We start from the raw sequence: 15,553 nt of genomic DNA, 5'->3' as shown, positions 1-15,553 counted from the left end.
AAAGCAGCATTTTGCACACAAATGCAAAAAAGAATGCCACAAAATAACCTCTCTTCCACATTTAAAAATATATTCAGCTTCTAGCTCCATGGCTGCAGAATAAAAACCTGACACCATGGAGGCAGAAAGTGATCAAGGGTGACACTTCCTCATCTACCATTTCTCTGAAGCTGTCTCTTGAAGGGCCGGGTTCTCTTGTGGCTCTTATGGATATGAAGAAAGGACATGGCAGATTGCAGCCCTCTTCAGCATGCCCTTTCCTACAACAGGAACATCTGGAACCACATCACAACTGGCTGGCACAAGTCTTTGGGCAAAGCCCAGAATCGGTAAACCCTCACTGCAAAACTCACCGCAGGTTCACGAAGGGTGTGGAGAGCTCCGAGAGGAGGCGGAAGTTGGCAAAGTAGGGCAGCACCCCCCGACTCTAAGGGGACAGAAAGAGAAGCCCTGAGCTGCTGGCCTCACTGTCCCCAAGACAGCACCAGAGGTTGTGCTCCCTCTAGCAGCAGAGGATTAAGGCCCTTCCAAGGTACTGAGTGGAGAGCCCCGTCCTCCCCTATTCCCACTGAGGAAGCAAAGCGGAGAATGTTAGAGAGCAACACAGCAGAGCACCAACACAGCCAGACCTACTGCTGCTGCCCACACCTTTGATGTAGGCCTCTTCCATCCAGAAGTTTTCAAAACCATGTGAATTTCCCATACAGGACCCTGCCAGGCCTGCATTGAACAAATACATCTCCTTAATATTACTTATTTTAGCAACATTCTGAATTTTACTTGTGACAATTTTAAAGACTAAAGGAGGGTTTCAGGGTGAGAAGTTTCACACCCCTCCACATTTTCATGCTTAATTCAGCATGTGTTCACAAATGCTTCTCTCCCAAGTTTGCAGCTTTGGCACCATTAATTTTTGAAGTCTGAGTTTCTTCTCTGCAATCCTAGTGGATCAGAGGCCAGGTAGGTTATGCAACAACATCACATCATCATGCAGACAGTCAGATTTGGCTGTGCGATGATGTCACAGAGCCAAATCAGAGTGAGGCCAGTGCTTTCTGCTCTCACTGTGAATGGGCAAACACATTTCCTCCCATTTCATAAAGAAACCCTCACATAATGACCAAAAGGTGAGTGGGGGGTGTATTTCATGGGTGCAAAGGTTCTTTTGCAAAATGCATCCCCCCATATGTGCCTCAGTCCTCATTTATTTAATGTTTGAGGTGAATCTGAGGACTCTGGGAGAAAAATTAATACTTCTTCGGTTCCCTGGCATCTATCTAACTCTGCTTGAAATACCCTTTCCCCAACATTCTACTTTGTCTTGACAAAGCAAACAAACATAGTAATTTTATGGGAAGGACTGAGCTCTCTTCCAAATATCCTTTGGGTAGTGGGTAACAGGGAGAGGAGTATTAACTGACTTTTGAGATACCCAGGTGCTCAGACTCGATGCTGGGCTATTCTTGCCCTGGTAGGCAAGAATACTGGGATTCTTAAACTGAGGTTCCAGTTCTGTTATTTCCTTATTCTCCTCCAGAATCAGTTTCTTCATTTTTGAGGATACATGAATTACAACTTCTGCAAATTTGAAACTTAGGTTTGTTGCTGAGCTCCTTTACATATCTACATTCTACTAATTAACCTCCAGATTCTACATTGTATTGAAGTTGGGCTCTCTCAACCTTTGCTCATGCCCCAACACCAATCTCGCCTTACTCCTTTGAAAAGCATAACACTTTTCAAAACACCCCGCATACTGCATTAGAATGTGGGTAAGACAATAAGAATGCTCACACGACCATTTTTGGTGAGGCTGAGAAGGGCTGTGGGGAAGGCAGGCCACAACCCACCTTCCCCCATATAATCCTCACTACTCTGGGATTGCTCGCACCCCATGCCCACATGACTGGTGCACAAGCGATCCCAAAGCAGCAAGGGGACAGGGGGACAGCAGGCTGCGGCCTCTCTCATCCCACATTGCACTGTGAAAGAAGTGCAGTGCATTGAGGGATTTCTCTGCTACCAGGCGCCCCTTCTGCCCAACTCTATGGAAGCCTGGGCTGCTGGCAGCCCGAGCTTCCATAGATCCGGCCAGAAGGAGCACCCGGAAGCAGGGAAATCGTCCACTTTTAGCCTGGGTGCAGAACCCGGACTACTCAGCTGAGGAGCTCTGGAATCCGGACCGATTCCGGTGGTTCTCATGACTAGCCCTACTTGGGCTAGTGCTGCCCTACCTGGGTAGGGCTGGTCATGAGAACGATCTTAGTGTTAGCCCCACAATATGAAACATATTAAATAGGTAGGGTGAGATCTTTAATCGTATCAAACTTGTACTGGTGTTTAAAAATGCAAACTTTAAAGTTGTACAAAACTCATCATCAGGCAAAATGGGAAAGTATCTGGTTTTCTACAGTATAGTTAACAAAACCAGTTAAAGCCACAGCTTTTTAGTCATCTCAGATACATGGGTGACCTAGTACAGTATTCTCAACCTTTTTCTTTTCTTTTCTTGTTTCACATAATAAAAACAAATAGAACCACTTGGGTTAAAATTATTGTAATGAATGAAAACAGGGTCTTCCTCAGGGGTCCAGAAATGTGCTCATCAGCTCATCAACTTCAAGTTAGGTCTTTGACTTCACATTTGGGCTGGGAGGCATGAACCCCTGGCTTTCCCCAGGCTCAGGGACTCATCCCTGAGAGTTCTTTGAAGGTGGCCCTGCCCTTCTCCTGAGCCTTAGAGAGGCTTCAATATGGTTCTGGGCCTGATTCAATCCCAGCATAACATCCCTTCAGTGGCTATTGCTGGTTACCTTATGTTTCTTTTGTGAACCCTTTTGGATCAGGGAACCATCATACTAAATTTTATTTATTTTGTTTGTTTTCTGTGCAAACTGCTTTGAGAGCTTCTGTTGAAAAGGGGGATATAAACATTTGTAGTTATGGGCATCAGAAAAACTGAAAAAGAAGATTCAAAGGACCTAGCAGATAGGAATGTGCATGTGCGGATGTTATGTTCATGCCGACACCACATGAGACTTCTAGGGAGGCGCACCACCCCAGCAGGAAGCTGCATGGGGTGGCAGAGAGCAGGTAAGTACCTGCTCTCCTATTTCTTAAAGGTGCTGGGGTTTCCTGCTCCCGAAATGTGCTCGAGCCGCAGTTCAAACCACGGTCTGTGCACATCACTACTAGCAGACACATTCTGTCAGGACAGGCTGAAGGGGCTGGGTATGTTTAGTCTAGAGAAACACAATTAAAAATTCTTATTTATAGCAAGTAAGATTCGATTTAGAATGATGGAGGCACAAGATGCTGGGTTGTGCATTTTAGATTGACTGGTTTATGAATGGAATTGGCTATATGTGCGGTATCGGAAGCCATTAATGTTTTAATTGAATGGAATTGGCTATATGTGCGGTATCGGAAGCCATTAATGTTTTATCTATTTTATGTTAAATGTATTGTATCTATTTTATGTATTTATTCTTGCTGGGTTTTTTTTGTATGCTGGCCTTGGGCCGAAATAAACAACAACAACAACAAAATTAAACATGGGACAGACTGAAAGCTTTCAAATTTTTAAGACATCAGAAGAAAAAGAAGCCACAAATATTCATCTTGCCCTATACTTGGGAGGGGAATATACACTACAGGAAAAGTGGTGTATATAAAGTTGAAAATCCTTTCCCTTTTGCCCAGTGAACAGTGATGTATAACTCAAAAGTCTGCATACAGTACTTCTACATCAACAGAAGCTGGCCCACCAAAAGACAGCCCTTTTTTCTATTATAGATACTAAATACAGGACCCGGTGCTTACTCAATAGCCAAGACATGACAGAAGCTTTCCACTGCGTTAGACCAAAAATCTACGTGGCCTCAGTAGATGCCTAATGTGAGATTTTTCCGAAGAGAAGCACAATCAAGTGGGATCTTCTCCTGTGCAAGTCCCATTGAAACAAATTGAGTCCCCAGCTTTAGGGGCATCTGTGACAAGAGAATGTTCTGACTAACCCATGATGTTTTGAGAGAGCAGGCTGGGCTGTGTCTGTGCATAGCAGAGTGATCACAAGGGATGCAAGGGTTAATGCCTGCAAGAAAGAAATATATCAAGAAAGGGACAGGAAATCAGCATGGGGTGGAAGGCGGCTCCTTGGATGAGGGTTGAGGAGGTATTCAAAGGAGACAGTGCCATAGGAAAGAGAGTTAAGGACTGCATTCCCCATACCTGTTTACCAGCACATCATTCAGTGGGACTTTGACAGCATATGTTTGCACCCACATGCAGCCCAATCCTATGTACATTTACTCAAGAGCAAATCCTGATGAGTTCAATGGGGCCTGGTCTCAAGTAAGTGTGCACAGAATTGCAATCCTGTAAGCCTGAAGGCTCAGGCCCACACGACAGGTTAGCGCAAATGCATAGTTTGGCCCTGTGTGCTTGGTTTTGTGATTTCATTAGCAGCGGAGCGTGTGTGTGGGCACACAGAAGAACTGGGATGACTTTTAGCCTTTGCCCCTGCCACAATCCTGATCAAAATTTCACACACACACACACACACACACACTCCATGGTGCAAATGCCATCCATTGGAGGGAAGCGCCCTCTGGTGGAAATAACCAGGGGAAATAACTAGGGGGCAGGGTGGGGGGTGTTGAATTAAGAGTGGAACCACAGTAGTGGAAATGCTCCCTTTGTGCCATGGACCCAAGCCAGATTACACACACATCACAAAAAAGAAGCACACAGGGTCAAAGTGACTGTTTAACGTAACCTGTAGTTTGGCTCTTCAGAATGGGTGCCAACACTCCCACATTGTACTCAGGCCAAATCATACCTAAAGGTGGACAGTTATTATACCAATTTAATATGTGAGGAGCTGAACGTGAGGGAAAGTTACTTCTTCAAGGGCAGCCAAATGAATCTATGGCTAAACAGAAATCAGGAAATTGGCCTTCTGGTCCTAACATTCTAGGTCAGCTGCACCTCAGAATTATAAATGGATTCAGAGTCAACAGGAAGCTGTTCTCCACACAGGAGAACAGAATCACTTTGTGATCTACCTTGTATCCCAGAGGAACAGGAACAGGACCCAGATTCGGACCTGTCTCCGCTCCTATCAAAGCTGTTCACCTGAGTTCAAATCCCCATTCAGCCATGATACTTGCTGGGTGACTCTGGGCCAGTCACTTGTCTCTCAGCCCAACCTACTTCACAGGGTTGTTGTGAAAGAGAAACTCAAGTATGTAGTACACCGCTCTGGGCTCCTTGGAGGAAGAGCGGAATATAAAATGCAAGTAAGTTAGTAAATATCAATGCTACCTCTTATTGGGTCAAAAGAGATAATACATTCACTAGCTCCTTGAAACTGTTTGGGGGGGGGAGCGTGTGCACATGTCGTCGTCCCCGCCCAGCGTCACCAAGCACGCTGCTCATTTGTCACATAACTGCATGAGGGGAGTGTTCATACTAGTATCTACATCTTATGGTAAAGGCCACTTTATTCAAACTGCCTCCCACACAATTATGCAATTGCAAGGTGGCACATTGGGTGGGAGGGAAACATACAAATATATGCTCCTCCCTCATTATTTTGAAGGGCCAGTGGACATAATCTAAGCTGGTCCAACGTGCTTCACTTTTCCCGACTGCCCTCTTTTCCTGCTTCCTCGTGTGTCTTAGGCCTGGTCCACTCATGCTGCTGAATGAGGTGGTGGAATGCTGAGGTAACAGACGAGACAGCACCTCTTCAGGCCGCAGGTGGGGAATTACATTTTTGAATGCCCTGCTATGTGAAAGCCTCTCTGCTGCAAGTGCAAAATGAGCACTACCGAGAGCGGGCTGCCTTAGAAACATTTCTCCCTGAAGTGCTGTTTTTGCATTTCAAAATGGTATCTTCTACCTGCAGCCTGAAGTGGTACTGTCCACTTCAAGATTTTACCACTTCATTCTGCTACATGTGTCGACCAGGCTAGAAGCTATCAGGCTAGAAGCTGTGAAACTGTAGGCAGGGGCTGCCTTTTTACGTTTTTATTTCTATCCAGCGTATAGATCTTTTAAAACTCTCTTTTAAAACAAATATATCCTGGAGAACGGACTTTTAAAAGTGAATACGGAATTCTCGTGCATATGGAAATTACATTTCTCTTCCTCCAGTCCAGATTATGGGGTGGAGTGAGGAAGTTTCATTTTCATCCTGATGGCTGAGCGGGTTCTCATTATTCTCCCTGACCCAAATTTCAAAACTTACTCTCTTTTATTTGGGACAGAGCACAGAGGTAGTTTATGTGGCTTACGAGGGGACAGGAGTGATAGCATATTGGAAGCTGCAGAAGAATAGCAGAATGAAGCACAGAATTTGGTGAAGCATAGGTTTTATTTTTTAAAGAATGGAAAATAAAGGAAAGTCCCTCCCCAGCAACAGCTAAAGGACTCTGGAACTAACCAACACGTATCCATAAGCGTATAGCGCCGCCAAGTGGTGGCAAACGAAAAGGGAATCTCCCATAGTCCTCCAGTAGCGCACTAGCAGCAACAGATCTAGAATTCAGAACACAACACACATACACACACACACAATGAGGGTTTACTGGGAGATGAGCAGCCTAGAAGGGAGGGGGAAACACAGATGAGGGTTGCCACCTTTTTTAATGACCCTGCTTTTCTTCCTTTAACAACTGCCTTACATGCAGAAGTGTAGCAGGTAAAGAATTCTCTAGTATGGAAATCAAATGGTAGAAAAGGCTTCATTTGCTAATTTATTTATATCAAGCCATTGTTAAAAGGTGCAAAAACAGACCTGGGGGTGGGGAATGTTCCGGGCACCAACATCATCTACTCAAAAGTGTCCAACACAGCCAATGTTCCATAGATACATATACCCCTTCCTATACAAACCATTCTACACACACACACACACACACACACACACACACCCACCCACCCCACACATGCTTCCTTCTGCTGAGGAGATTTGGAAATCTGTATAGTCACAATCACATCATAATTTTTGATATACAGTAGGTAACCCAGCATTGTCGCAGAACCAGAGAGAGGCTGGGTAGGGATCCCAGTGTTCAGGGTAAGATGTTTTCATTCATATCAGCTGCCAGCCCCACCCATGGCCCACTCTCTGTTTCCTCATCCTGACCCACAGTTTTCCAGAGGCTTCATTTTTAGATTTATGAAATCTGAACAAATGTTCTCCCTCACATTTAGTGGGGAAATAATCCCCACAAATAATGGAAGCCTATCAGAACTACATAATAAAAAAAACAACCTCTTGTCTAAGTTCTGAGCTAAAAAATCTCTCTCACTGCACCTATACCTTTCTCACCCCACCACCTTTGCTTCTTATGAAGGCTTGGTCTGAAGAAACAGGTCTACTCCACCCTTATTGCCAATGGCATCAGATGATGGATATAGGGCTGGTATCCATCAGTGATGGATATAGGGCTAGTAGTGCTGAGAAGATGCATTTCCAAAACTTTCTCCCTCCTCCCAGCTCATCAAGTGTCTTTGTCTTTTGGGTATGAGAGGGAGATTTCTGTGTGAGATAAATTGTCTCACTTCCTCCCACTCCTGAAGATAGTTCCTGAGGGAGGGGAAGTGCTAGAAATATATCCCGCTTCCCTCTGCTCCCCTCGGTTCCCAACATCCTCACTGGCACATGCTGATATATTGTGATCAAGAAACAGAATGATTGGAACTGGCTATCCTACAGAGAGACAGTTCATAACAGCAATCTTGTTGTACATTTGGACAGGATGTTAAGGCACTCACTGGGGTTGCACAGAATTGGCTCAAGATTTATTGGAGTAAAAGTACTATAGCAAGATTTGCCCCAACAAAAGGCCATCAGTCTCTCCTTAAGCACAAGTAAGGACAACCATTTTATATTTGAATTTTGAGTATTCAAAAGTCAAGTTGCAGCCCGCCCGCCCCCCAAAAAAAATCCAGGAGGAAGGGAGTTTAGAACACCGCTAGGAATGTCCATTGGTAAACAATTAGTTCCCCGTCAAGCAAAGTCTGGGGAGGGTGAACCCCTGAAGGGAAAAGAATCCCTCAAAACAACTGCCCAAATGGAAAGCACTCTATATCATCCATTGCCAAGCATCCAGGCTACAAAAGTGGTTGCTAGAAGACAAAAGTGGAGATGAAGCCAACACTCGTATTGTTCGGCATGAGAAACAAGGCACCCTTAAGAAGCTAGAGTACAGCTGTACCTCATTATCCACAAGGGTTCCATGAGGCATTAAGTCCATGGGATCACGTGGGTTAGGTTACCATACTTTTTAAAGAGGGCCAAAAAAGCACCCCACAAATGTGAAAATGTGCCAAATAAAGTGCCCTACGATGCTTCACAGATCTTCGCAAGTCCAAGGATGCCCCCACACTGCAAGTCCCAGGAATTTTAAAAAAAAAATTGCAGGTTTTTTGTTTGTTTAAATAAACAATTGTTTGTTTAAACAAATGAGCCATAAAATGTCTCTCCTCCACAAAATGGCAGCTGGAAATGACATCCGGGGTAATTTCCTGACACCATTACCCCCAACCCATGGATACACTGAATTAACCCCTGTTTTCTGCCTCTCCACCCCCCCCCACCTCCCGTGTATGCTGAGGTTGGGTGTTAATTGCCCGGCCATGGATGCTGGATCCGCATATAGTGAGGTCCACCTGTATTCCACGCTGTAGTACTTTAAAAAGAAGATGATGCCTCTCGCCCATCAGTTTCTTGTCTGAACCAGGCAGCCTGAAACTTACTCAGACCCTTCAGAGGACTTCTGCAGGAAGGCCTTATTTTATAGCCAGCTTCATGTGTACCACTCACAGCCACACACATACATGTCCTCATCCCCCCAGGAACATAGGAAGTTGCCTAATACCCGGCCAGACTGCACAAATGTCCTACCCATCTTTGGAAGCAGTGTGTGCTCCCAATTTTCGGTCATGTGTTAGCAGAAACCTTGATAGGAAGAAGGGAGAGTGATCATCTGTGAGCCAGGCACTGTCCTACCCGGGAGTTGTACCCAGCAGGACTGGACAGAAAGCCATCTTACTCAGCTCCTGGCTCACAAATGATCACTCTCCCCAACTCCTACCTAGGTTTCTGCTAAGACACGTCAAAAACCAGGCTTGCACACCGCTCCTGAAGCTGGGTAGGATGCTTGTTCTACCCAATTTATAATCGTGTGAACTGGCTGAATCAGTCAGATGCTTGGTCGGTACTGTCTATCCTGATCGGCAACAGCTCTCCATGGTTTCATCGGCTCTTGTTGATGCAGTTTGCTACCCAACATGCATCCACACGCAGAAGAAACAAACACTTTACTGCGCTTCACCATATGTAGGAAACAAGTCTCAGCTGCTACTTCTTTCAAAGGTTTCTCCCTTCTGGGAAGCAAACACTTATGCTTCAATAAACGTGTCCGTCTCTAAAGTGCTTCAAGACTTCTGGTTATTTTAGGTTGATTCTTTGGGGCACCATCCACTGGGAATGCCTCAGCACAAGTCCCGTTTGCTTCAGTGGGGCCTGAGAGGGAGATGTTCCCTGTGACATTTGTGAGAGAGAGGGCAGGGGAGAGGAAGGTGAGTTGCAAACATGACTGAAAGACCCTGGTAAGGGCAGGGTCAGCTGCTGGTAGCATTACTGTCAGGAGTCCCAAGAGACTGCTTTGGGCCCTCTGGCCTGCACAGTGAAATGGGGAGCCATGCTACTTACCATACAGGAGGTAGCCACAGGTGATTGCTACATTCAGCTTGACCAGGTAAGGGTCTCCCCTGCAAGGAAGTAATGATGAGGAAATGGTAAATGATGGGAGTCTGAGAGATGAGACCCACCCCATGTTATTATCCCATTTAGGCACCACATGGTATTAGAAAGAGTCAACCTCTCTGACCCACTCTAAATTCCAAAAGATGCATGAAATGTGATGTATTGCTACTCTGGTGGGCTAAGGGTGCATCTAGTCTGGCCATTCCTCACACAACCTGCGAGGCTTTGGCCTTGTTCTCTCTAGGGATGTGCACAGAACCACGGAGCTGCAGTCCGGCACTGGTGTGGGGGTTCCTTTAAGGGCGGGGGGAGGGTGTACTTACCCCTCCTGCCGCTTTCCCCCCGCCGGCATGCGTATTTTAGAAAGCATCAGCCTTTTGCTGACGACCGGGGGAAGGGCCGGCAGGGAGGTACCCTGCCACCCCAAATGCTTACTAAAATACGTGCGTCGGCAGGGGGAAAGTGGCGAGAGGGGTAAGTACACCCCCCGCCCTTAAAGGACCCCCCCCAGCACTGAACCGCCGAACCACCCCATGTCTGGACCGGTCCGGAGGCCTTTAGAATGGCCTCGGGACTGGTCCGTGCACATCTGTCACTATTTCCCTTACATTTCCAGGGAGTTCTGAGCACGGCATATTGCATGGTTGGCACATTGGGCATATTGCATGGTTGGCTGAGATTAATTTTGCTGTAAACCACCCAGGGCCTGAAGTTTGGAATGGTGTACAAACATAAACAAAACAATGCTGCAGAATGATTAAAAGAAGGCCACCTTTAATAATTTGAAATTTCCCTATAATTTCAGTAATACTCCAGAATCAAGAGCCTCAACAAATGAAGTGCAAAGTGCACCTTTCACTTGAGCCCCATCAATTCAAAATCACCACCAACATCCTGATTAGATTACTCAACAGAAATTCTGTTGAGATTAATAGAATGAGTGTCAGGATTAACTTGTCCTATTAATTTCAATGGGACTTCTGTTGAATAATTTAGTCAGAATGTCAACCACCCTAATTTAATATATTAGCCCCCTACCAACATAAAGGACTGATTTAAATTACCTTGATCAAAAACAGAGGGCAATTCCAAGGGTAACAGAATCAGGCATGTTACCACTTTTTCAATGACTGTAGCCATAAGCAAATTTTCAAGCTGATATTATGGCAAGATAATGTCTCCTACTATAAGGCTATATTTTTACAATACCCTTAAACAGTATAGATAGTGTCTGAAATGTGCAAAAGAGGTCCATAAGAGAATCAGAAATGATTTCCAAACATTTTAAATCAGGACATTTAAAAATATCTCTATCTATATCAAGCTGCTTGGGCCTCACTCACTCACTGATATGAAATTCCCAGAACAAACCACAAAAGACAGAAACATGCTGTTTTCACTGGTAGATTCTAGACCTCACCCAGACTATCAGAAAAATTTAAAACCCTGGGGAAATTGATTAATTTGGCAGATAATGCAGGAAAACTCTCCCATTGGAAAAGCATGGGGAATATCTCCCAACAAGCTTTGGCAGTTTTCTCAGGTACTTTTTGAGACAGAAAGTCTGGGCTTTCACTGAATTATAATGCAATGAACGAGCTATATTTTTTTCAGTTTACTGAATTTTAATCCGTGTTGGATTTCCATGAAAATTGCTTAAGAAATTAAAAAGAGAGAAAGCTTAAGTCCTGGAGATATAAATACATTTATAACTCTTCTGCACATCATCAAGGGTCATTTTGAGGAGTAGGAGGTGTGATTGCAAACTGCAAGCCCATTTTACTAGGATAGATAGATAGACAGATACACACAATCCAATTTAAATAAAAACATCAATTTCTAGGATATGCTTTTTTAAGAACGTTCACCTACCCTGTTCATTGATCATTCAAAACCAAAGCCTGAATTGAGAAATATACCAATTAAAACTAATGTAGACAAGTGGCAGGTGGGCCAGAGATGTGCTGGACATAAGTTGTTTGTAGGGAATGGGGTAAAAGGAAGTAGGGAAATAGTATGGCCACAGGGTGGGCAATCAGGCTCAAGAGCACGTGCTGGGGAAAGAACGATGCCAGTATGTAGCAGCCTATACAGCGGACAAGGAAGAAGGCAGATGAGGCTAAGGTTGGTGCCTGCCGAGCTTTAGTGGCTCTCATCGGCCAGCCCACTCAGAGGCATTTTGGGGCTGCCTGAAAGGGAAGCATAGAAATGTGCATTGCAGGCAGAGGATGAGCTTTTCAGGCAGCCCCAAAACGCTTCTGAGAGGGGCTGGCTGGTGAGAGCCGCTAAAGCTCAGTGGGGAGAGGGGCTGTATGTGGCCTGAGTAGCAACATAAGCACCTCTACAGGCTCAGTGCCAGCCCTGGCCCAGATCAGATGCTGCTGCTTAGAGCTCCCCCCACCCCGTCAATCCTAAAGCCCAAGGGAAACAAAGGCCCATTCTTTTCCAGCACAAAACAGTCCTTCATGGCTTCTCAGCACAATGTGACCCTGCAAGTTCACAAGCACCTCTTTTCCCTCCTCTCCCCCTAGCTGGGGTGAGCAAGCTTAGGGAGATTCAACGTGAGCACAGCCTGGGCGGTAAAGTCACAACAGGACGTGTGCGAGCAGTCCAGGTGGGCAGTTCCTACTTACCAGATGGGGTTGGCGTTTACGGCATCGTCAAACCAAAGGATGTAGAGGCAGAAGAGGCCAACTATCATTGCGTGGAGCGTGGACACGCATCTAGGGTGGGGTGGGAGTGGGGAGGAAGATATGCAGAAGTTAATGGATCACACAAGTTGTGTGCATGGACACACACACACTCTCGCACTCTTACACACTGGGGGACATACTCACAGGATTCCTACCTGTGAAGCAATGAAGCCTTAGGGTTTCCCTCCTTGTTTGGGCAAATCCCCATCACCCAAAGCTGGATTTGTGGTAGCAAGCATGAATTGTCCCCTTTGCTAAGGAGGGTCTTCCCTGGTTGCATTTGAATGGGAAACTAGATGTGTGAGCACTGTAAGATCTTCCCCTCAGGGGATGGGGCCGCTCTGGGAATAACACCTGCACGCTTGCATACAGATGGTTCCAAGTTCCCTCACTGGCATTTCCAAAATAGGGCTGAGACGAGATTCCTGCCTGCAATCTTGGAGAAGCCATTGCTAGTCTGTGTAGACAATACTGAGCTAGATGGACCAATAGTCCGACTCGATATATGGCAGCTTCCTATGTTCCCACCCAACTGAGATCTCACATTCTTGCATTCAATAAGGTAGTGAGTGAGGGAGAACTTTAGGTCTCTGCCCAACCCTCAACCCCACATCTCAGACACCATACCTGGAATTCCACTCACTCTGCTTGACAGAGGGAAGTTTGGAGTAGTTGGGACTCAGTGAGAAGGACAGCTGGGGGCTGACCGCTGAGAAGAAGAACTGGAAAGCCACAAAGCTGCCAGCCACAATACAGTAGCCCAGGCGGGTGGAGTCCTCCATGGAGTCTCAGCAGCACCTGCAAGTAGAGGGGTGTGTGAAGTATCTAGAGGGTAAAGGTGCTACGGTGCTCAGAGTTACTGGGGCAGCCGGGAAAGGTGGCTCCTTTAATCTCAGAGCAGCAAACCAAAGGGCGTTGAGCTGCTGCTTTAATGAGAGCAGCAAAAGCACTGAGACACACAGCAGCCCCTCTCCAGTTTGGTCTGCCCAAGGCAACATCAGGCATCACACACAGCCTCAAGCTGGCAGTTTCACTGGGACTGTAGGTTTATTGCCTTACTCTGTTTTTTACCCCACCTCTTCGCTAGAGACTCAGAGCAAGTAACATTTTAAACCATTATGAATGACATGCATAAACCAGGGATTCTCAAACTTGACTCCTCAGATATTGTTGGGCTACAACTCCCATAATTCCCGGTCACAATGGCTTCTGGCCCACAGCAACTCCCACCCCCCCACCCCCGGAAAGGGGACAGGCACACACCATGGCTGTTGGCCCTGAGAGTAAAATGGAACTTCCAGGTTCAGAGGCAACATACTCCAAAATACCAGTCGCTGGAAGGCAACTGTTGGGGAGTGCGACTACCTTCATGCCCTGCATAAAAAATATACTGACTGCTGCAGAAATAGGATGCTGGACTAGATGCATCTTTAGTGTGATCTAGCAGAGATCTTCTTATGGTCAGGAGGATCCTGCAGGGAGGAAGGAGTGGAGTGGGGGGCAGTAATTCCTGTAACCACCATTTCAGCTGGGGGTGATGGGAGCTGTAGTCAACAACATCTGGGAATCCCTGGTGGGGGCTAGAATGGGTTGCTCTGGCCTCTTCAGCCTTGCAGGAGCAACTAAGGTAATGATGTGTTTAACATTTGACCAAGACAGGCTTAAAGTGAAGCTACTGCTGCATGGGATGGGGATAAGCCAGAGACTTGATCCTTGTCCCAGACACTGGTAACCCTAATGTCAATGACAGATGTCGGGACATAATCCTCAGGCTGAACCCCAGCTCAACTGTATCGCAGATTGCAGCCTCTTTTGTTTCTGGCCCAGAAGTAAACAGCTCCCATCACATAAGATGCAACTTTCCGCCCCGGGTATGGGACCGAGACTGCCTTGGTCGCTTTAGTGGATGACCTACGCCGGGAACTAGACAGGGGGAGTGCGTCCCTGTTGGTTCTGCTGGACCTCTCGGCAGCTTTCGATACCATCGACCATGGTATCCTTCTGGGCCACCTCTCGAGTATGGGAATCGGAGGTACTGTGTTGCAGTGGTTCCGGTCCTTTCTTGGGGGGGAGGGTCCAGAAGGTGGTGCTGGGGGACTACTGCTTGGCTCCATGGCCACTGGCCTGTGGGGTCCCGCAGGGTTCGGTCTTGTCCCCCATGCTGTTTAACATATACATGAAACCACTGGGAGAGGTCATCTGGGGACTTGGACTGAGTTGTCAGCAATATGCGGATGATACTCAGCTCTATCTCTCCTTGTCACCTGATCCTAGGGAGGCGGTGGATGTCCTGAATCGGGGGCTGGAGGCCGTGATGGGTTGGTTGTGGGCTAATAAACTGAAATTGAATCCGGACAAGATGGCGGTACTGTTGGTCAGTAGGAGAGCCAATCAGGATGAGGAGATTTTACCGGTTCTGGATGAGGTTGCACTCCCCTAGAAGGAGCAAGTACGCAGCTTGGGGGTACTACTGGACCCGGCTCTGCTTTTGGAAGCTCAGGTGGAGGCGGTGGCCAGGGGTGCCTTTGCACGGTTTCGGCTAGTGCGCCAGCTGCGTCCCTTTCTCGAGAAGGCAGATCTGGCCACAGTTACCCATGCCTTAATCACGTCACGGCTGGATTACTGTAACGCGCTCTACATGGGGCTGCCCTTGAAGAATATCCAGAAACTGCAGCTAGCGCAAAACGTGGCGGCTAGGGTTTTATCCAGAGCTGCCTGGTAGGAGCACATAACACCCATCCTGAAAGAGCTGCACTGGCTGCCAGTTCGTTTCCGGGTCCAATTCAAGGTGCTGGTTTTGACCTTTAAAGCCCTTAAAGGTTTGGGCCCGGGGTAGAGGGACCTCCTGCTCCCAAGGGTTGCTGCCCGCCTGACAAGGTCATCTGAGGGGGCTCTGCTCTGGGTGCCTACAATGAAGGAGGCTCGGCTGTCGTGCACTTGGGACAGGGCCTTCTCTGTTGCTGCCCCCAGACTTTGGAATGCTCTCCCAGTGGCCATTCACTCCTCGGACTCCATCACAGTTTTTAGAAAGCTTCTTAAATCTTGGCTTTTTACCCAGGCTTTTACATGACTGTTTCTA

The 15,553-nt window shown here is 46.7% G+C and overlaps 1 protein-coding gene across 4 annotated transcripts in view; it reads right to left on the bottom strand.

Annotated features, from left to right (window-relative positions):
- CNN1 (calponin 1) overlaps window positions 1-15,553 on the bottom strand; it is a 115,172-nt gene that overhangs the window by 79,083 nt on the left and 20,536 nt on the right. For 3 of the 4 annotated variants that reach the window (XM_053295409.1, XM_053295408.1, XM_053295407.1), the window contains exons 2-6: window positions 13,102-13,272; window positions 12,415-12,504; window positions 9,728-9,786; window positions 6,449-6,543; window positions 354-427 (exon numbers count right to left, since the gene is read on the bottom strand). In XM_053295409.1, the coding sequence (XP_053151384.1) occupies window positions 354-427; window positions 6,449-6,543; window positions 9,728-9,786; window positions 12,415-12,504; window positions 13,102-13,256 (473 nt within the window). In that variant the 5' untranslated portion in view covers window positions 13,257-13,272. Of the gene's footprint in view, window positions 1-353; window positions 428-6,448; window positions 6,544-9,727; window positions 9,787-12,414; window positions 12,505-13,101; window positions 13,273-15,553 lie in introns of those variants that run through there. The other variant, XM_053295405.1, reaches the window with a different exon arrangement.

This window comes from Hemicordylus capensis, chromosome 2 (genome assembly GCF_027244095.1).
Source record: "Hemicordylus capensis ecotype Gifberg chromosome 2, rHemCap1.1.pri, whole genome shotgun sequence".
NCBI lineage: Eukaryota > Metazoa > Chordata > Lepidosauria > Squamata > Cordylidae > Hemicordylus > Hemicordylus capensis.
The sequence above is the reverse complement of the archived record's forward strand: the minus strand, read 5'-3'. Positions and strand labels throughout refer to the sequence as shown.